The sequence below is a fragment of the Peromyscus maniculatus genome, chromosome 7 (assembly GCF_049852395.1).
Source record: "Peromyscus maniculatus bairdii isolate BWxNUB_F1_BW_parent chromosome 7, HU_Pman_BW_mat_3.1, whole genome shotgun sequence".
NCBI lineage: Eukaryota > Metazoa > Chordata > Mammalia > Rodentia > Cricetidae > Peromyscus > Peromyscus maniculatus.
The window spans coordinates 12,159,598-12,180,567 of NC_134858.1; the positions used below are offsets into that span (position 1 = coordinate 12,159,598).

At 46.7% G+C, this 20,970-nt stretch overlaps 1 protein-coding gene across 5 annotated transcripts in view; it reads right to left on the reverse strand.

The window, feature by feature from the left end:
- Deup1 (deuterosome assembly protein 1) overlaps positions 1-18,616 on the reverse strand; it is a 69,446-nt gene extending 50,830 nt beyond the window's left edge. For 2 of the 5 annotated variants that reach the window (XM_006990543.4, XM_042280460.2), the window contains exons 1-4: positions 18,229-18,365; positions 16,569-16,641; positions 2,078-2,249; positions 844-939 (exon numbers count right to left, since the gene is read on the reverse strand). In XM_006990543.4, coding sequence (XP_006990605.2) covers positions 844-939; positions 2,078-2,249; positions 16,569-16,597 — 297 coding nt within the window. In that variant the 5' untranslated portion in view covers positions 16,598-16,641; positions 18,229-18,365. Of the gene's footprint in view, positions 1-843; positions 940-2,077; positions 2,250-16,568; positions 16,642-17,807; positions 17,923-18,228; positions 18,366-18,404 lie in introns of those variants that run through there. The other 3 variants (XM_042280457.2, XM_016008824.3, XM_076575702.1) reach the window with 3 other exon arrangements.
- Between the last annotated feature and the right edge of the window lie 2,354 nt (positions 18,617-20,970).

Sequence of the window (20,970 nt, forward strand, 5' to 3'; positions counted from 1 at the left end):
GCACAAGGCTGAATTGCAGGCAAAATGTAGATTTAGCTAGTCGGAAATATTTTGTAATAGCAGTTAAGTAATGGCTTCAAATGTTTCCTATTCCGTTTTTAATAGCTGAATCCCCTTTCTAGAAGAGGCACTTAAGGAGGAACACTGAATACTCCAGACTCCCTTGACTAGGTTATTACATATGAAATCTTTGCTGTCCAAGAAACGTTGGTGGTCGGAGTTCACAATCACACCACATTCTCCACTGACTCTGTTGCTAGGTTAAGGACCTCAGCAGCTGCTGGGCCTGTGATGCCGACACCTGCCCTGAGAGACATCCGTGGTAGGAGACAAGACTCTTCGGCAAGCCTAGGGGAGCTGCAGTGACGGGGGACAAAGAAACTGGCACCCCTCTATGGCATATGCAGAGGCACTGCCATTTATGAACAGCCCAGCAGCAGCAAGCCCAACTTGGTTCTTTCAGCTGCTTACTTCACAGGAGCAAGCACCCATATTTTAGGCTGCTGTGGAAGAAACCCTATCCCCAGAAATAGCCACAGGAGAGAATTTGGTTTTTTGTTGTTCTCATAACTAATAACCATTAAAAAACTGCCCCTGGAGAGACCAAAAGTTGTTTGTCTAGCGTCCTGTCACAGCGAAGGCAGTGCAGACGGTATCCGAGGTGACAGCCTCGTCATGGAGACAAACCAGGACACAGAGGATAATGAAAGCCAGAGACAAACATGCAATTAAGACACAAGAACATTTGCTTATATACAAAACCTTTTTAAAAAAAGGTTAACACTCCTATCGGTCAAAACATGTATCCAAGTATGTAACATTGCCCTTCACAGGTTCTCTTACTTGAGCTTTTAGGGTCTGTAGCTGTCCTTCATAGTTCTGAGTCATTACTAAGTTACATTTTTCTAGACTATCCAGCTTCTGTCGAAGTAACCCCACCTGCATTAAGAACAAAGTTTAAGTTAGCTTTTTCTGAATTTTACCTTAAAAAATCAGAAAATGTGCAAAGGGGAAGTGCGATCCAAGCTAAGCTGCTGCCTTGGGCCAAGAGTAAACATCTGTCCTGCAGTTCTTAAAATAGCTGCTAACAACTGGATTCACAGACACCAAGTGTCTCTAGCCGGTCCACGGCCCTGTATTAGGACGGCCAAGTGTGTTTACCAAGAGATCCTTGGCACCACTGCGATTTAAATGAAGATTTAGAATTTACTCTGTGTGATCTGTTTGGGAGGCCGTTATCATGTAAAACTTCTGCTAATGTAACCAAAGGATTTTCTTTTGGTTAGGTTCCATTTCTTACCAGTCTGGTTGGTGGTCTATGGATGATTGTCACATTTTATAAGAACTAACATATTAATAAGAATAAACTTGTTTAGGAGCACTTGTTAAGGATTTGAATGATTCGGTTTCAATGCAGACGAGACACGTCTTACACACCTGTGTCACTGAAGGTCCTTGCCAGGACCAGAGGACCTGCCAACCAAAACCAGAGCCACGCCCACCTGTGAAACACCAATGCCCTCGGCTTTGCAAACACTAAGTGCCATCCAGAAGTCCACAGAAGCAGAGAGTGGCTGATGAAAACTTCCTGACTGGAGAGCTTTCCCATGCACATGGGAGAACACACCCCCACACCCCCATACACACCCACCCATACCCACGAACACATGAGAACACACATGCACATGCACACATACACTTTCATCACATGCACTCTCCTTTGGCAATTAACTCTTGATATGCTTGTTCACAAAACATTTTCTCGCAGATCAGAAGCAGTCAATGCTCCTGACCTCTGCTGAACAAAGAAAGACAGCTTCGGTCTCCATGGCAGAGCTCCTAGAGGAGCCAAAGCATTTTTACCTTTGTTTCCAAACACTCTTACTTCACATGTACCGTTAATGTTTGTTTACATTTATTGGCAGCACTGATGTAGCGAGTGTCTCCATCAGAAAATACCTGATTTAGTCTCTGCATCTATTTGATAGCATACATTTAACACCAAATGTGCTGACAGAATTGTAAGTGACAAGCGAGTTTGGCGTGTGAACACTTGGGTGACATGTGTGCTCAGTACCTCCTGTCCTTTCTGGTCCAAGCAAGTCTGTGCATTGGCCAACTCTTGATCCCGAAGGTCTAACCGCGTCTCTAAAGCCCGCATCTTTCTTTCCCAGTCCAACTTCTTGTTGCTCACCATGATGTCAATTTGTTCCATCAGTTCTTGAAGCTCCGCTTCACAAGGAGAAGCCCTGGTGCATGTGGAAAAGTGAGATAGTTTCAGAAGACTAAGATGGGGCAGGAGGGATTCCTGCCTCACACTCTTCAGCTGCCTCGCTTCCTCAAATGGTTCAACTGTTCAAGTCGGAAGAAGCCTCAAAGCTGCAAGTTAATCCCTTCAATAAAAAGGTAACTTCAGAGATGGTAGTACCTGTCCTAGTCAGGATTTCTATAGCTTCGATGAAACACCATGACCAAAACGCAAGCTGGGGAGGAAAGGGGTTATTTGGCTTACACTTCCACAATGTAGTCCATCAAAGAAGGAAGTTGGGACAGGAACTCAAGCAGGGCAAGAACCTGGAGGTGGGAGCTGATGCAGAGGCCATGGGGTGGGGGGAGGCGGCGCAGTGGCTGCTGCTTACCGGCTTGCTCAGCCTGCTTTCTTATAGAACCCAGGACCACCAGCCCAGGGATGGCCCCACCCTCAATGGCCTAGGCCCACCTCATCAATCACTAGTTAAGAAAATGCCCTACAGCCAGATCTTATGGAGGTATTTCTCAATTCAGGTTCCTTCCTTTCAGATCACTCTAGCTTATGTCAAGGTGATGTAAGACTAGCCAGCACAGTACATTTATACTTAGCTAAAAAGAAAAAAATCTTGTTACCCACTTATAATCCTAGCACTCAGGAAGCAGAGTCAAAAGGATTCCTAGGCAGTCAGTCAGGCTATATAAGAGTTCCAGACATTTATCTTAAAAACAAAAACAAACAAATGAACAAAAAACTAAAAAAACAAACAAAAAACAAAAAGCCAAAAAACCAAACAACACACGCACACACACAAAACCCCCTAAAACCCAAACTGAAACCAAACCAAATTTAACAAGCACTGTCTTTTTAGAATATGCTAATTTTCTAGGGGATATGGTAATTCTGAACAAATGCTAAGTGCTTAGGGATCCAACAATTGAAAACGACACACACAGACATCTGTCGTAACTCAAGGAGGTTTGACAGAGACAGAGACACCCTGGGACATCAGTCAGGTCCACAGTCACATAGCTCATCTGTGGAAGGGTCAGACACAGGCCTCAGCTTCCCACTGTGGAGTCCTTGTACCGTGAAGTGAAAACAGGTCCTTTCGATAAGAACTGACTTAAAATCTATGGTACTGACCATGGCAACCGCCCAAATCCTGTGTTTCCCCAATTGTCCAGCACAGTCTGCACAGTGCTGTGTCTCTAGTTTATCCAGAAGGACATTCACCAGCCTTGATGTTAGAGAGGGGCCAAGTACAAAGTGTTGTTCTGAAACCTTCTCATGTTAGTACCAGACTAAGGCCCAAAGGCTTTTCAATTTTTATTTAAAACTTAAACCTAAGGAAAGGAAGTATGCCAATTCTTCTATAGAGAGCCTGAGTAATAGACTGGAGTCATGATGTGGAGAAGAACCATGGTGTTTCCTTTTCACGTTGTCTTTTCATAACTACTTATATTACTACTTAGTGTAAAAAAGATTCTTTTCTTTTTGTTAGTTTGGGCTCTGAGAAAGAAAGAGCTGTTAGTCTTGCTCATCACTGTCTCACCACAAGCCAGAGCAATACGCCAGCACAGAGGGAATGCTCCAGCATATGGTGAGTACCCTAGCACGTAGGTAGTATTCCATTATGTGGGAAGTGCTCCATCATGTGATAAGTGCTCCCTCATGTGGGAAGTGCTCCAGGACATGGTGAGTTGCAAGTGCTCAATACACCTCTGTGGTGATAAAAGAGCTTTTTCATTGACATTTCTTTGGCATATAGGAATACAACAAGCCAGCAGAATTCACATACTGGCCCAACATAGACTGTGGAATAAAAGAATCTACCCCACTGATATTGTTAAATAAATAAACGAATGGCTTGTTTCCTGGCTATGACTATGGTATAATAAGCTAGAATACATGACTCACAGGGCAGAAGAAATCACACACAGAGGGCATCTAACTCACCTATTGGTCCAGCATGTACACTCCTTCCACAAATATTTCTCAAAAGAGTTGTCTATCACACACAGCCATGCTCAGATTTAGTGGGCCTTTGATATGATTCTGTGTCAGTAACAAAAGTATCTAGTGATTCCTACAGTTTGTGATCTATTTTGAAAAAACACTGCAAAGACATCACCCAGCATAGGTCTGAGGTCTCCTCTGAACAAGTAACTGCCACTCTCTGAGATGATATCATGTTAGCAAGAAGTGTTCTGTTTTCACAGTGACTTCTCTCCCACTCCCTAGTCCTGACTTGATCCTGAAGTCGTTCAGGACTTTCAACACAGTATGACCACACAGTACTGAGTCATTCATGTGGGGGGTACAGTTCTGGTTGTACCCTGTCTTCTCAACATTTCATATCAGATATCTGGATATTCAAGTGAATGGTGGCCAGACCACATGACAGCAGACTCTGACCTGCATCTGCTGTACCAGCCAGCTCAGAAAGCCAAACTACCAAGGTTGCAGGTGTCTCCAGATGGCAGAACATGGTCACTGAGCGTCCTTGAGTTTTGTTCCCCTTTCCAGCTCAGAAACAACTAGAGAAGGATGAATATGCTATCCAAACCAATTGCCTAGGATGCCTCACATCTAGTTATCCTCTCTCTAACCTCTCCGTGCCAAGAGCCCTCAACCACGGCAAACCCAGAGTCTTTCCTCTCCTACAGGCTTTTCCACAGTCTGCTCTGCCTTGAATCTGCAAATGCTCGTGTGACGTTCGGCCTTCATTGTCAACTTGACTAGAGTTTAGAACCACCTAGGAAACCTAGCTCTGCGTGGCTCTGTGAGGGAATCATCGGAGAAGTTCAGCTGAGGAGGGAAGATCTGCCTTTAAAGACAAGGCAGTTGACCAGGTGGAGTGAAGGGGGGGAGGCGACCAAGGAAGCCCACTGAGCACCGGCGTTCGTCTCTCTGCTTCCCGCTACAGAGAGATGCAAGACACCCAGCCACACTGTCTCCCCATCATGATGCACTGAATCCCTTCAAACCATGAGGCCAAAGAAATGTCCTTCCTTTGGTGGCTTGATGGAGAATGGCTTCCACAGACTCCATGGTTGGAGGAGGTGTGTCATGAGGGGAGCTTTGAGGATTCCAAAACTTCCCCTCATCCCTAGTTAGCTCTCTCTGCCTCCTACTTGTAGATCAAGATGTAATCCCCTGGCCGTCCCTGTCACCATGCCTTCACGCCACCATCATGGACTCTAACCCTTTGAAACCATGGGCCCAATTAAACACTTCGTTCTAGAAGTCACCTCGGTCATGGTGTTTTATCACAGCAATAGAACAGTAACTAAGACACATCCTTAGGCTGATTTTGACAGACTTTTGTCACAGAAAGTAGAAAAGTAAATTATACAGAAGATCCCTACTAAGGAGTGCGGTCATTGCTGTGACCACCTATCATGCGCTTCATAGGCCTTGGTATCGGTTTCACAGAATGGAACTGCTGGCAGCGGGGTTTAATGGGCCGTTCTGGAGGGTTTTGGAGAAACAGAATGCGAAGAGAGACAGTGGAGGGCACGCTCTGGAGGTTTCTCTCGACAGCATGGCTATATTCTGTAAAGAATAGGGCTCTGTTCTGTTCATGTCCTGAGGACTTGAGTGAGGGAGAGTTCAAAAGAAGAGACTGTCTGGTTTGGTGGAGAAAATTTCAGGACAGCATAGAATCCAGGCTGTGGCGTGGCTACGGCTTGCTGCTGATACAGGGGGAGAGAGGGAGGTGGGGGGATGCTGCATGTGAAGCAGAAAGGTAGGAAAATGCATTTGGTGAGAAAAGCAGCGTGGTTTTTAAAGCTGCAGTTTCGGTAAACTTTAAACCAAAAGTGAAAGTGATGGTTTAGTCTCCTCCCCGTAGTTTGGCACGAGTGTTCTTCATACCCTCATTTCTCCCTTCAGTCACACACCAGCTACGCTGTAGTAAGGATCTTTCTTCACTTCCTCTCCTGGTCCTTCCAACATCCCCTAAGTAGGTATTATATCTCAATTTTAGAAGAGTTGATTGAGGAGCCAAAATGGAATAAAAAGAAGCTCTTAGGGTCATCGGATTTGGAGACTGGGTGGGATGTGTCTGCGTAAGGTGCAAACTCAGTCTTTACCTGTGGGAACAACTCACTGGAGAGGGCTCTGCACTCAGGCCAGACCCTTCAGCCTTTACATGAGGAGCCAGAAGGGAGAGGGCACGAGGCCTTCATGGTGTTGGAACAGTCTGGGATTAAACGTCAGGATATGACATCGGGAGGAGAGAGAAGAGGACAGTTGAGCAGGGTCAGCAGGGGTCAGCTGCGGGCCTGGGGCAGGGGTGAAGTGGAAGTTGTGTTTACAGTGAAGGTGTGGTCCTAAGCCAGTTTTTCAGCCATCTTGTCTGAGTTCTGACACTGCGTTGTCCGAGTTTCTTGTGTATTCTGGATATTAACCTCTTGCCAGATAAGTAATTTGCAGATATATTTGCATGTTCTGTTGGCTGTCATCTATGGTCTGCTGGCTGCCTGCATTCTGTCATTCGGATTTGTGTTCTTCTGCTGATTGCTTCATTTGCTAGGAAAAAACTTTTTAGTTGGGTGGAATCTAATCAAAAACTTTTTAGTTGGGTGGAATCTAATCTGTTAACTTTTGTTTTGGTTTTCTGTGTTTCTAGGGTTTATCTATCTATCTATCTATCTATCTATCTATCTATCTATCTATCTATCTATCTATCTATCTATCTATCTGTCTGCCAAAGTCAGGGTCCCCCAGATTTTCTCCTATGCCTTTTTCTAGTAGTTTCCTAGTTTTGGGTCTTACATTTCAGACTTTAATCCTTTTAGAGCTTGTTTGTATCTGGTAAGAATGTAGATTCTTTCTTCTATATAGATATCCAGTTTTCCCAGCAGTTTATTGAAAAGATTATCCTTTCTCCATGTTCTAGCAACTAGTGGAAACACATGAACTATGAACCAATAGCTGAGGAGCTCCCATGGAACTGGATCAGGTCCTCTGGATAAGTGAGACAGTTGATTAGCCTGAACTGTTTAGGAGGCCCCCATGCAGTGGGACTAGGACCTGTCCTTAGTACATGAGCTGGTTTTTTTGGAACCTAGGACCTATGCTGAGACACTTTGCTTAGCCTTGGTATAGGGAGGAGGGGACTGGACCTGTCTCAACTGAGTGTATTAGGCTGAGCTGAATCCTCAGGGAAGACCTTGACTTGGAGGAGGTGGGAATGGGGGCGCGGATTGGGCGGGGGAAGGCTGGGGGGTGGGCGGAGGAAGGATAGGGGAATCTGTGGCTGATATCTAAAATTAAATTAATTATAAAATAAAATAATAATTAAAAATTCAATTTGCTGTAAATTCATGGGGTTATTTCTGGGCTTTGTGATGCTTCATTGGTCTCTGTGTATTTCTTTTCTTTTTCTTTTCCTTTTTAAAAAAAAATTCTTCTCTCATACTTTACACCCTGACCGCAGCCTCCCTCCTTCACTCCTTTCTTCCCCGGATCCACTCCTCCTCCATTTCCCCTCAAACAAAGAGCAGACCTCCCAGGGATATCAACCAAACATGGCATAACAAGTTACAATAAGGTAGGCACAAACCCTCCTATCAAGGCTGGGTGAGGGTGTGTCCGTCTTTATGTTGATGCCATGCTGTGTCGGAGACTGGGTTTTAGTGTGTTCTGAGGTAAAATGACTCCTCACTTATTCTTTCTGCTCAAGGTTGCTTTGTCTACGTGGGGTCTCACCACAGTGAGAATGTCTACTTGGATCTCACCACAGTAAGAATGTCTACTTGGGTCTCACCGCAGTGAGAATGTCTACTTGGGTCTCACCACAGTAGGAATAGCTATTATCAAAAGGAAAAGAACAAGTTATAGGCTGTGACAAGAGGAACCTTCGTGCAGTATTGGTGGGAATGTCATTAATGTGGCCGTCATGGATTTCTAAAAATCAGAGTAGAACTACAATATGATCCAGCAATCCCGCTGCAGGTTTTATACCTACCTGAAGCAGATTCTATCTGCATATTGAAAAGGCACTCACAACTCAAATTTATTACTATCTACAAGAGCCAAAACACAGACCCAAACTTAACGTCTACCAGCCCAGCAGATGGCAAAGAGAATGTGGCACAAAGACACAGTGGAATACTATTCAGACCTAAAACCTGTGCAGTTCTGACATCTAGACAGCGTGGATGGAGACAGAGGACATTTATGAAGTGAAGTGCATCCTCACACACAGACAGACAGATAACCGTCCACTCATGTAGACTCAGAACAGCTGCTCTCATAGATCTTGACAGCATGACCATTACCAGATGGGGTGGAGGGAGAGGGGATGAGAAAGAGACACAGAACTGTTGACAGGAGTAAGTTCTGGTGCTGTGTGGAGCAGCACAGTGAATATGATCAATGGTAAACACCACGCATCTCAACGTGTTTAGGACAGACTAATCAATGTGTGTGTCAATAAGAAACAATAGAGTTTTAAAGTGACAGCACTGATCACCTTGTATGTATACATTGTACCTTCTGAATATATAAAAATGTCATTTGTGAATACAGAACTGAGAAATAAAAATGGAGTCCAGAGAAGACACATGGAATTATCCTCACGTGACCAGGGTGACGCAGCAGCTGGTGGATTCTCCCCTCATGGGGCTTTGAAATGCAGGCTTCTGTTTTGGTTCCTTTGTGTTGTTATTTGTTTGACTGTGTCTCACTCTGTTTCTCAGGCTGGCCCAGAACTCAGGACATAGCTCAGGCTGGCCTCACAATGACAGCAACCATTTTGTCTCCGCCTCCTGAATCCTGGGATTGCAGGCTTGAGACACCAAGTCTATTTCTTTTTCTTAAAAAGACAGCGGGGCAGCCTTGTGACATCATCTAAACCAAGGCAGCTGTGACAGTGAAGAGAGGTCATCAGTAATGATTGCATCAGTGTGGTACTGTGAAGGCAGCGAGGTATTCACCAAACATGGGTCTGGGGCTTCGGAGAAAGACAGGGGAGCTCATCATAGAAACAGGGAGGTCACCAGGGAGGATGGAGACAGGGAAAGAGCATGCTCCTTTAGGAGACACAGAATCCTCTGAAAACGAGTTTCCAACATGAGCAAGCTCAGGAGACCTTACCTTTGTCACAAGCTCTTAAGAAAACTCATTCTGAAATAAATTACGTACTCATTTCCCTGAGCTGACAGGCTACTGCATGCATTGGACCTTTCCACAGTGGCTCACAGCAGACACTGCAGCACATGGGGACACAGATGTAGGCAAAGGGGCTCTGGAGGTGACCAGGACCTGCCCGACCGACTCCCATGCTCACAGTGGTCAGCGTGGCTCCCCTTCAGCAGGATGGTGGATGGAAGTGCTGTCCTTTGCAGTCCTACAGGTCATAGCTTCATGGTTCCCTTCCTCAAGATTAATTACTGATTCATGGACATGCTTTTCCCCAGGCACTCTCCCTGCCATCTAAACACATAGCTACCATCGTCCTGGGAGTTTGCTGAGTCAGCAGTAGTCGATGTCTATTTTCACCGCCTGCGTGTGATGGAGGCTCATGTCCTATCCAGTCCTCCTTTTCACTTGCAAGAAGCTTAATGGATGTGGAGGTGTTACAAACCCCCTCGTTCTAAAGAAGGGGAGCATGAATAAAGGCCTGTTCTAAAGCCTTTGACCTGATGGTGACAGGGAGCCCCTAACAGATGAAAAGCTCTACAGTATCCCAGCACCGCCATTGACATGAAAATCTAAAATATCCTCTTTTTTTCCTCCGAAAGTGCGATGTTAGGTTAAAATGGACACATCACAGATAGGCTCTGTAATAGCTTTTCACATTGTGAGAAACCTTTCAGTGAACAGACAGGGAGGGGAGCAGACGGGGGAGGGGGAGCAGACAGGGAGGGAGGGGAGCAGACAGGGAGGGAGGGGAACACACAGGGAGGGAGGGGAGCACACATGGAGGGAGGGGAGCACACAGGGAGGGAGGGGAGCACACAGGGAGGGAGGGGAGCACACAGGGAGGGAGGGGAGCACACAGGGAGGGAGGAGAGCACACATGGAGGGAGGGGAGCACACAGGGAGGGAGGGGAGCACACAGGGAGGGAGGGGAGCACACAGGGAGGGAGGGGAGCACACAGGGAGGGAGGGGAGCACACAGGGAGGGAGGGGAGCACACAGGGAGGGAGGGGAGCACACAGGGAGGGAGGGGAGCACACAGTGATGGAGGGGAGCACACAGTGATGGAGGGGAGCACACAGGGAGGGGGGAGCACACAGGGAGGGGGGAGCAGAGAGTGAATGTGAGCTGGAAGGTGCTGGCCTCTTCTCCAGGGGAACTCTGTGGCTATGAGGGAGCACACACACTTCCCTGCCCTCACAGATGGCTGCACGTAAGCGTTGAGGAAACTGATAATGTTTGTCCTCATATTCGGTTCATGTGCTGTGTAAGCCAGTCTCCTGGACAATCCCCATCCCCATCTGCTGAGACGGCAGTGTTAGTGACCCGAGGACAGGCACTCTGCCTTCCCTACCTGACGGCAGGGCCAGGGGTCTCACGAGGCCTTGACAGACTTACAGAAATAAAACTTTAGAGGGATGCTTTCAGAATGCTGGAAATTCCCCATGAACCTGTCTTGCTAGCTGGTGCTAACTTCTAGGCATTTCTGCAGCCTCAAGCCCTGAACTCCAGGGATCCAGGCCAATCCTGTTCACTACTGGCAATTCCACAGGATGCTGGGGGACTCTGAAAACATCATATGTGTAAACAGACTTCCCGATCCTTGTTGCTCAAACCTGCCCCCATTCCAGTCTGCTCCCAGCTGCCAGCAGTAAACTCTCCTTTTGACAAGTGAGTGATACTGGTGCCACCTCCGGTCCCTACCCTAAATTCTGCCCTCTCATTGTATCCAGTGATAAAATCTAACCAAGGATCATCATCCCTTCCTGTCAGCCTGTGGTTGGAGTGCATCTCCCAAAGGTCGACAAGTGTGGTTTCTAGCAGAGAGGTGGCCCCTTAAGGTCTGGTCTTATGGGAGACAGTGTGGTGATTTAGTTCTTGTAGGAATCTGCTTAGGTCTGGTGGGGCTGAGTCTTAAAGAGAGGAACCCTGGTCCATGGGTCTCCCCCCACCTTCCTTTTCTTCTGCACACCTCTGTCAGATGCTGTGAGCAGAGACAGAGGGTGAGTCTCCAAAACTGAGCTAACTATACCTCTGTTTATTAAAAACCATCCAGCTTTGAGCATGTTGTTATAGCAACAGAAAAGGGGCAGTAACCTCCTCAATATCCATCATTCCATTCTCATATATTAACAGTCTTCACAGGATTTACTGTGTTGTAGCGAAGGTTTGGAAGGCATCTGCATGGTCGGCCCCGCTGGCTCTATTCTGTCTCCCATGTGCTGTCATCTGTACACATTGTTGTCACTCCTCATGTGACAGCTTGGCAAGGAGAGCCCAAAGACGGCAAAAATCCTGTTAACTTCAAGGTGTAGCCTAGTTTAAGCAGCGTTAGAAGGTGTGTCTCAGGTGTGACCCTCGGAGGATCCCCGAGCAGACTGGGGTCAGGAACTGCTGCCACATGGCTGCGTGTCCTAAACACCCCGGTTCTCCTGGACCCCATCATTTTTCAGATTGTTCTGCTTCTACCCGATCTTGAACTCAGCTCTCTCTCCTCTGGTCCCCTGCGTATGGTGTGCATGCTGCTCTTCCTGTCTTAGACATCACTCCCGACTGAGAACGCTCCCCATGTGAGATGCTCTTCCAGTCACGGAGGTGTCACGAGAAGATGTTGCTGTCGCAGGGTTCCATTCAGGACCTGTGGGTCCTTCGTCACCACTGCTGGAGCTTCTTTCCTGGCTCTGTTTCTAGCTTTCCTTTTTCTTTCTGCTTCTTGACTTTGGTGGAGAGAGGGCATGATTTGTCATTAGCTGCTGTCCAAGGAGATCACTCCTTTCTTCAGAGGTGAGACCCCTGGGCGCTGCTCACATCACTAACTCTCCTGTGCCAGTCACACTGACTAGAGGCTCTCAGCTGTTCTAGGTGGTTCCAACATGTTGAAAAACTATGCACCAAAGAACACCAGGTCAGGTTAGGTGGTGCCAGTGTGCACTGTTAGGTCTGTGCACTCAGGTCCCTTACCCCCTAAATGTAACCAGTGGCTAATACACCTACCCAATAGGGTCCGATGAAAAGTGAAGGCACACATGTTTTGTGTGGTGATGCCCCTTAAGCTTTCTCTAGCATTGTTAGTAACTCAGTCTGTCTTTCGAAGGCATCTCCCCTTCTGTCCTCCTCCCTCCTGAGTTTTTTCTTTCACAGTCACTAAACCTGTTCCTAATCAGCCCCAAGCTAACACTTCAGAGTCCACCTTCATGCCACACAGCAGGATGCCCCACACCCACCTCTTTCTCCTTATTTCTTCATCCAAGACACAGGAGTTTAGAGGAACTTGGTATGTGTGCCTATTCCGGTGAGGATCAGGCATGGGGGATGGTGAAGAGCCATGTGGGGAGACAGGAAGGAGTGGGCTGGGCTAGCCACAAGTCACAAAAAGTCACAGAAGTTAGTCAAAAGGCATTTCCAATGTGCAGAAAGAATGCATTGTTACTGTTCATTATGGTCCTGCTGTAGGGGCTTACGTCAGAAAAACCAGAATTTCTTTTTACCAACTATAAATGAAACCGTACTTAACTCATCACAAAACGAGCAAGCAAAGCTGTGATTCTGTCTCTCAGGGGAAGGACCCTTGAGGCTTGAGCAGACACACACAGAGGAAGCAGTGTCAGGAAGGGCTTTTGGGAATCCAGGTGGGAAGCTTCTCTTTAAGACTCAATCTTTCTCCGTCCTCCGAGAGATGAGAAGAGTTTACTGGCGTGTGCAGTGGCATCCTGATTTTTAGAACCCCTTTGACAAGACTCTGAAAGGGACCAATGGCTCAGGAGTTCGTCAAACAATGCAGAGAATGTAAGAGACTCAGCAGATGAAAAGGAGGCTTTGGGTAAAGAGGGATGAACCCACAAAATTTGTTTTTCCCCCAAATCCTACTAAAATGAAGCAAACACGTATTTTTAACCTGCGAAGTTAAACCTACAAAGGCAGGGACAGCGGGAGTCAAGTAGCCACTTGGAATAGTTAATATTGACTGTGAACTTGACAGGATCTGGACTCACCTAGGAGGCAAGCTTCTGGGCATGTCTGTGAGGGGCTTTCTAGAGGGAAGACCCACACCAAGTGGGGATGGCACCATATCATGGGTGGGCCCTGGACTGAATAAGAAGTGAGTTCAGGGGCCCAAGGAAAGCAGCTCACGGGCTGAGAAGATGGGCAGGTCCAAAGAGAAAGACTTTTTTGGGGGAAAATAGTTTAAAAGAGGTTTATTTTAAAATAAAGTTTACATCTTTATTTTACAGATGAAATCCCACCCCCACCCCCTTGTAAAGAAGGAAACAGTGGAGAAAGAAAAAAACTTTAGAAGTTTGTGATATCAGGATTCCTAACTCTAGGGGGCAAAAACGCTGAGCAGGAAGGAAAAATGACCATAGTCAGACTCCAAGATGGATGTGACTTACAAAGTCATAAGAAGACTATTATAAAGACACGTGGAGACTACCAAAATCATCCTGGGGGGGTTAGGGAGTGAAAAGTGTGTGTGTGTGTGTGTGTGTGTGTGTGTGTGTGTGTGTGTGTGTGTGTATGTGTGTGCGTGTGTGCGTGTGTGCGTGTGTGCGTGTGTGTGTGTGTGTGTGTGTGTGTGTGTGTGTGTGCATGTGTGTGTGAAAGAGAGACAGAGAGACAGAGAGAGAGAGAGAGAGAGAGAGAGAGAGAGAGAGAGAGAGAGAGAGAGAGAGAATACGTGTAAAAGCCAATAGACAATGCCTAAAACTGAAAAATCAAATAAAGCACATTATTTAAAGATACTGAGTTAGACACCAAAGGCCTTGGGAGAGAGCCCTTGCCAAGAGAATTGGAAGTGGATGTCTTTTAGAATAGAAAACTGGGTGGGCACCAACACAACTAGATTTTATTTTGGTCTGGTTTTGGTAATGCATAGAACCAAATGAATTTTTGTAATGCACACATACCTTCCTCTTCTCATCAGTGTTCGATATATATTTGCATGTTTATACAGTTTTGGAGCTACATAAGCTCACAGTGGGTGCTAAGTATTTGTTGAAAACAGGTTGCTTCAAGAAATGCTGGAGGAACATGTTTATGAACTTGCTAACAAGTCCCTGGAGAACGATCCACATTTACTGGCTCCTTAACAGCATGAAAGTCTGTGGTCTCTGTGCTCTGGAGACCATGGTACCGAGTGTCTGGCCGCATGTCTACCATGATGAGTGACAGTCTTTCAGGACAACTGTGGTGTCCTCATTAACTTCTGCTCTGTAACTATCTGGACCCAAACAAGTCCAACTCTCTCTAATAATTCTAAGTTCCTTAAGGACCAGGTCTGTTTTGAAATAACTTTTGCATTTCAGGGCTTACCACTCAGTACAGCTTACCTTGAATGTGTACAGAGAACCAGCCACACCTTTAGATTTGCAGAGCTGAGGTCATCTGCTACCCTCAGGCTTGAGGCCTCCAGTCTGTCTTACTGTACCCTAGTGTCACAGTCACACCAGGGACCCCACATATGTTCATTTTGACCTGACTGAGATGTGGACTCTAGGCAGGCTGCCCCTCGCCCATTTCCAGGGTAGAAAGAGTTCAGGAATTGGAGCCAGATGTATTTCCGTTCAAACCCTGCCTCCCTCACTGACCAGCATTCTATCCTGGGGGTAAATCCATGTTCCCTTCTCTCCATCTCTCTGAGGGTCAGTAGGGCAGAGTCTGCTGGAGATGCAGCAATGGTCATTCTTCACCCTTTAGATGCCCCTCAACTTACAGTGGAGTTGCCTACGGCTGGACAGGGCCATTATATACTGAAAATACCATAGGTTGAAAATGCACCAAATATGCCTGCCCGCTGAGCATCACCAGCTCACCACCTAGTGTTTCGTGGTGTGGTCACCATTGCATGGCTGACTGAGAGTGTGAGCTCACTAGCATTGTCAGAGTGAAGCCACAGATTAGTCTGCAAAAAAGATCCAGATTAGAAATCTGAGGATGGTTCCTACCAAATGTCTACAGCTTCACACAGGCATACAGGTGGTTATAAGCTGAGCGATCCTAAGTCCAGCACCAACTATGTGTGGAATTTCTAAACTGTAGCTGAACATATGCTGGCCAGGTGGAGACCACATTTCTGAGCCTTTCTTACAACTAACTGAGTTGCAAGAAAGTTCTGGCCAATGTTAGTGAACACAGTCGAGGGCTGACATCTCTAGGCTGACTCCTAGAAGGGAAGTCTTCCCTGCCCTCCCTTCATTAAGAGCATTGCCATGCTGGAAGGTAAACAGTCACAATGAGGGGAGCTGAAGCAATCACTTTGGGTCTAGAGATGAAACCACCCAGTCTGACATAGAGATGAGCTTTCGTATTATTTAAGGCTCTGCATTGTGTGTGTGTGTGTGTGTGTGTGTGTGTGTGTGTGTGTGTGTGTGTGTGTGTGTGTTTTCCAGGAGCTTCAGCTATATTGTAATATATTATATTTTCTTGTTGAGAATAAGGACTATAGTAAGGGGGCGGGGCTCAAAATATAGTCATCATTGTTCACACTTCTTTGCTTCCCTTTCCCTGATGTCAGAGTCACAGCCTGAGCAGGTCACTGGAAGTGAGACATCGAGAGTTGTGACTAGAGTCAAAAAGTCACAACCAAGACTGGGCTCTAAGGTGCCGCTGGCTGCCCCCAGCCAGTGGCCGGGTGGCTAGTGAGATCTTCATGGTGCTGATGCCAGATGCAAGGTGGGACAGACAGTTGTGAGAAGGGATTTGGTCCATTTTCTACCACAGTGAATGTTTTCTAACCCCCATTCCTTGTCTAAAATACCCCATTCTTGCTGTTCTGTGGAAACGTGTACTGTGGGGCTGTGTTTAAATGTTGAGGAAACATGATACATCTTAAGAACAGGAGCAGAGAAACACTCATCACAGCAAGAAAGGAGCAAGCTGGCCAGGATGTGTGTGGTGGACATGCAAGTGCTGCGGAGGCCAGCCTGGGTCTGTGCCTATGATGCCCACGGCATCACTGAAAGTGCTGTCTTCAAGGGCAGAGCCAAGGTCTCGGCATCAGGAAGACTCATGCAAAGAGATTCTTCAGAAGTTATTTGAAATTTCCCTCAGTCCACTTACCAAAAGTGATCAGCAGATCCTTCTTGTAACAATTCATTTCAAAACTCATACTCCATTAAGGAGTTTCGGACATAAAGATCAACTAAGTAAATATTAGCTTTAAACCACTTACCCTGGGGTAGTATGGGATTGGTTCTCCATGCCAAGAAATGTCTACATCTGGCTTGTTCTTCTTGAGTTTTAACCTGTGAGGGGAAATTATTTAGATTTATAAAATGCTTACATATATTAGTATAAGATGACTTTCTTGCTGTTGGTAAGTTATTATACAGTATGGGGTTCTCTGTGTATGGAGGCTCTTGCTTCTACAAGCACAGAAGTGGGTGGGACTTCGTTGGCTTGAAGTCCTCACACAGACATAGGCATACTGGCTCAGCCCGTGGTTGAAATATGAGGTACTGGCTGAAACCAGCATGCATTCATCTTTAACTAAGTGGCAGCTCAGTGTCAGTTGCCTTGTGAAGTGGTCAGTTCATAATCCCTGCTTAGAGGAATGTTGTCTAGAAGCCCTCAAAATTCCCGTCTCAATGGAGTTCCTACGCTTTGCTTTTGAGAGCACATATTCTTTCATTGGCCTTTCTTGACTTTTTGAAAGATCGAATAAAGCAGGAAATTTAGGACAGAAAGTCTAAGAACAGGGGCTGGAGAGATGGCCCAGCAGTTGGGATGCATAGTGCTTAGAGTGCACAGAGGACCCCAGCCCTGGTCAGGTGGCTCAAAACCACCTATAGCTCAGCCCTAGGGCAATCTGATGCCCTCTCCTGCCCTGTGAGAGCATCTGCACACACACACACACACACACACACACACACACACACACACACACACACACACACACACACACACACAGATTGCCCCAGCTGTGGACTAATCTGTAAGGTAAGTTAACCAAGTGTTAAAATGAATTTAAACCCTTCTAAGAACTATATGAATCAATTAAATGCCTGAGAAGGGAGGAGGAGGGTGGAGAGAGAGAGGAAAAGAGGAAAAGAAGAAGGAAGAGGAGAGAGGAGGAAAGAAGAGAAGGGAAAAGGAAGAAAGGAAGAAAGAAAAAAGAGGGGGAGGGGAAGAGGAGGGGGAGGGAAGGGAGAGGGAGGGAAGGAGGGAGAATCTCCATTCACACCGTTTTAACACCACTGGAACTGCAGCAGTGGGGCTGACATGGGAGGCGATAGAAGGCAAAATCAGATCAGAAAGTACAGACAAATAAAAGAGGAAAACTGAGGCACAGGCCGTGGTTCTGATGGAAGCTTGTCTCCTGAGTTTGCCCAGCACGTGTCCCTGCCGTCCCCGCGCCAGCTGCGGCCGAGGGGAGCGTCCCGTGTCCCGGGTCCCGGAGCCAGCCGGTTACCTGCGCTGCTTTCTGTAGAGGTCTGAGCTGTCCTGTCCAGCCCGCTGCGTCCGCCCAGCGCCTTTGGCCTCTCGTGCCCCTCGGGTTGCCATGGAGACGCGACCCGACTCTCACCCATCAGTTTCTCTACAGCGGGAACTGCCCAGCACTAGCGCGGGAAGTCCGCAGTCCAATGCCCCCCGGACCCGCCTCCTGAGACCCGCCTATCCCGGCTCGCAGCAGCCCCGAGGCACCCGGCACCAGGAGGCGCGAGAGGAGCGCGGGAGGACGCTGCCCGCCCAACCAGAAAGCCCGTGGGCCCCGGGAACACAGCACAGACTGGAGCTCCTAACCCTGGACCTTGACCCCCTCCCAGGCTAGACCAGGCGCGGGAAAGAAAGAACTCCAGGCAAAGACCCTTTCAAAGACCCTTTCAATTCACCGTAGTGACTTCTGGCTGGGAATCTGCGAGGTTCACTCCACTGTCACTGGGTTCGAAGCATTTGAACCTCTCTCTTTACACAGTGCGTCGCGTCTTTGGAAAACTGCTAGTTAGGTGGATCAGAATGTATTGGGGACAAGGGAGTAAGTAGCTAGCTTCTAACGAGGGGAACCAACCTGGGCTCACGGTAACTGATTCCAAATTCTTTCCCTTTTCAGCCACATTCCAACAATAATTGATGACAGAATCTCAGTCTGACCCTGTTGATTTCACCGAGGAAGTGACGGTATGTACCGGGTATATATATGACAGAACACACACACAATATAGAAATACACACATACACTGATACACGTACTGTTATACAAAAAAAACCACACCTACATACACGGGTGTGACAGCAAATAAACGTTCTAAGCACTTGAATTTGGGAATGTTGCTGAACTTTCTTTAGAAACAATTGTTTCTCAACACGTCTAGTAGATAGATTGCTATGTCTTAAAATCTTGCGTTTGCATTATCCTTTTGATATTTCATGTCACTTGGCTACTTTGACATGGCTGTCAATTTTAATCCAACCCACAGTCCTCCATCCAGGTCTGTCTGATTCTTAGATGACTTGTATGGAGTAACTCAGGATGCTAGTTCTGATTAGTGTTACATAGTTCTGACAGGGGCCGAGTGAAGTATGGTTATTTCATCTTTCCCTGAAACATCTCTATTCTGAGAATGCTAATCATAGCCTTCATTCTTGCCTATGTTGAAAATTTTCCCCACAAGAAACACAATCATCATTATTGCATTATTTATTTATTTTTATTGTTTTGAGACAGGGTTTCTCTGCGTAGCCCTGATTGTCCTGGAACTAGCTTCTGTAGACCAGGCTGGCCTCAAAGTCAGAGATCCGCCTGCCTCTGCCTCCTGAGTGCTGGGATTAAAGGAGGAATGTGCCACCACGCCCTGCTATTTATTTATTTTTATTGTTGGCATCAGGGGAGGTAACACAGGAATGGCTCACTGTAGATGTCAGAGGACAGCTCGCGGAACTCTGTTCTTCCTTTCTATCTTTTGGTTCATGGGTATCAAACTGATAACCTCAGGCTTCGGTAGCAGGTGCCTTCACAGGCTGAGCCACCAGATGAAAGTGAGCAGAAAGAGCAGAAAGGAAAGAGATACGAGCCAAGGCCATCTTGACCAGATTCTGTGCTCTTCAAAATCTTCCCAGAAATTAGGGTTATGTTTTTGAATACCCAGAAGTCCATTATATGTAGAAGTCTGGGTCTTGTAGAGGTGATGGTTGATTTCCTGTTTTCAGAAGAATAGATGTGGGAAGGATTTTCAAAGCTCGAGAGGACATATACTCTCATGGACTTTAGGAAGTTGTATATATGCAGACTAGACCTGTCCTCCCCACCTGCTGCCATTCAATTCAACAATAGGAACAAAGTCTTTCTTTTCAGAGTGGTTCTTAAGACCCAACTGAAATGAAGACTGGGCTCCACTCCTTAACAGGAAACGCCTGCCAAGGCTTATGTGTTTAGGAAGGTTCCAGGTTCAGAGAAGAGTACAAGTGGGAGCATGCGGTCCTAACAGGAGCTGCTGAGAGGTGCTTCAAGAACTTAGTTCTGAAAGAGTGTCATGTGACAAAGTGAGTCAGGATAGGTCCCACCCCGTAGCTGGAGAGCTATTGGCAATTGATGACTTGCTGGGTGAGTCAGTTTTCTTCAGGGATACAGAACATGAGAGGCTTCTCATGGTCCAGCAGATGGTCCTGCACCCATCCACGACAGCACTAAGTAGATTCAGTGAGTTTGAAAACACAGAACATGTGCATTTGAGAGACAAGAGTGGTGAGGGGGTAGAGAAGGAATTGGAAGTTACCAAAGGTTAGTGTGGGAGAGCATGGCATGGATAAGGACACTATGCCATCCAGTCCTCCATAATCCACTCTCCCATGAGCCATCTGGCCCCTCATTTTGGGTTGTCATTGGATCATGTTCCCACCCCTGACAGTTTCTAAAAGTGAGGCCAGTATGTACTGCTCACCCTGGATCCGACTCGAAGGGGATCAGGACTGCACTCTTGAACTTTACATCCTGTTGCCTCTAACTGAGATTACAGGTACACACTGCTGTAGAGTTGTTGGTTTTTTTTTACTCATTTACTTGAAGTGTTAGGCTAATTAATTTTTATCAATAAAACATTGGGAGTCAGATACGGGGGTAAGAACCTGAATGACCAGAGAGCAGGGGAGCAGCCACATTCACTTCTTACCTCTCTCGTTCCTCTGTCCAAAAGGGGCCAAGGTCCTCTCTCTGCTCTGCCTTCCTACTTCTTATTTCCTCTCTGTCTACACTCCTCCAAACCTCTATGGTTAATATAGGTCAGCTAGTGGCTAGCTCTGCCCTCTGACTCCAAGCAAGCTTTATTTGTCAGAACGCAATCAAAATATCACACAACATTTACTCTTTACTCTTTGGGGGCCCCACCACCCGGCTCCCAAATAAATACATGGAGACTTATTCTTACTTATGAATGCCCAGCCTTAGCTTGGCTTGTTTCTAGCCAGCTTTTCTTAAATTATCCCATCTACCTTTGCCTCTGGGCTTTTACCTTTCTCTGTTTTATATATCTCTCTTTACTCCACAGCTGGCTTTGTGCTGAGTGGCTGGCCCCTGGCGTCCTCCTCTCCTTCCCCTTTTCTCGTTCCTCCCTCTCTCTCTCTCCTCCTATTTATTCTCT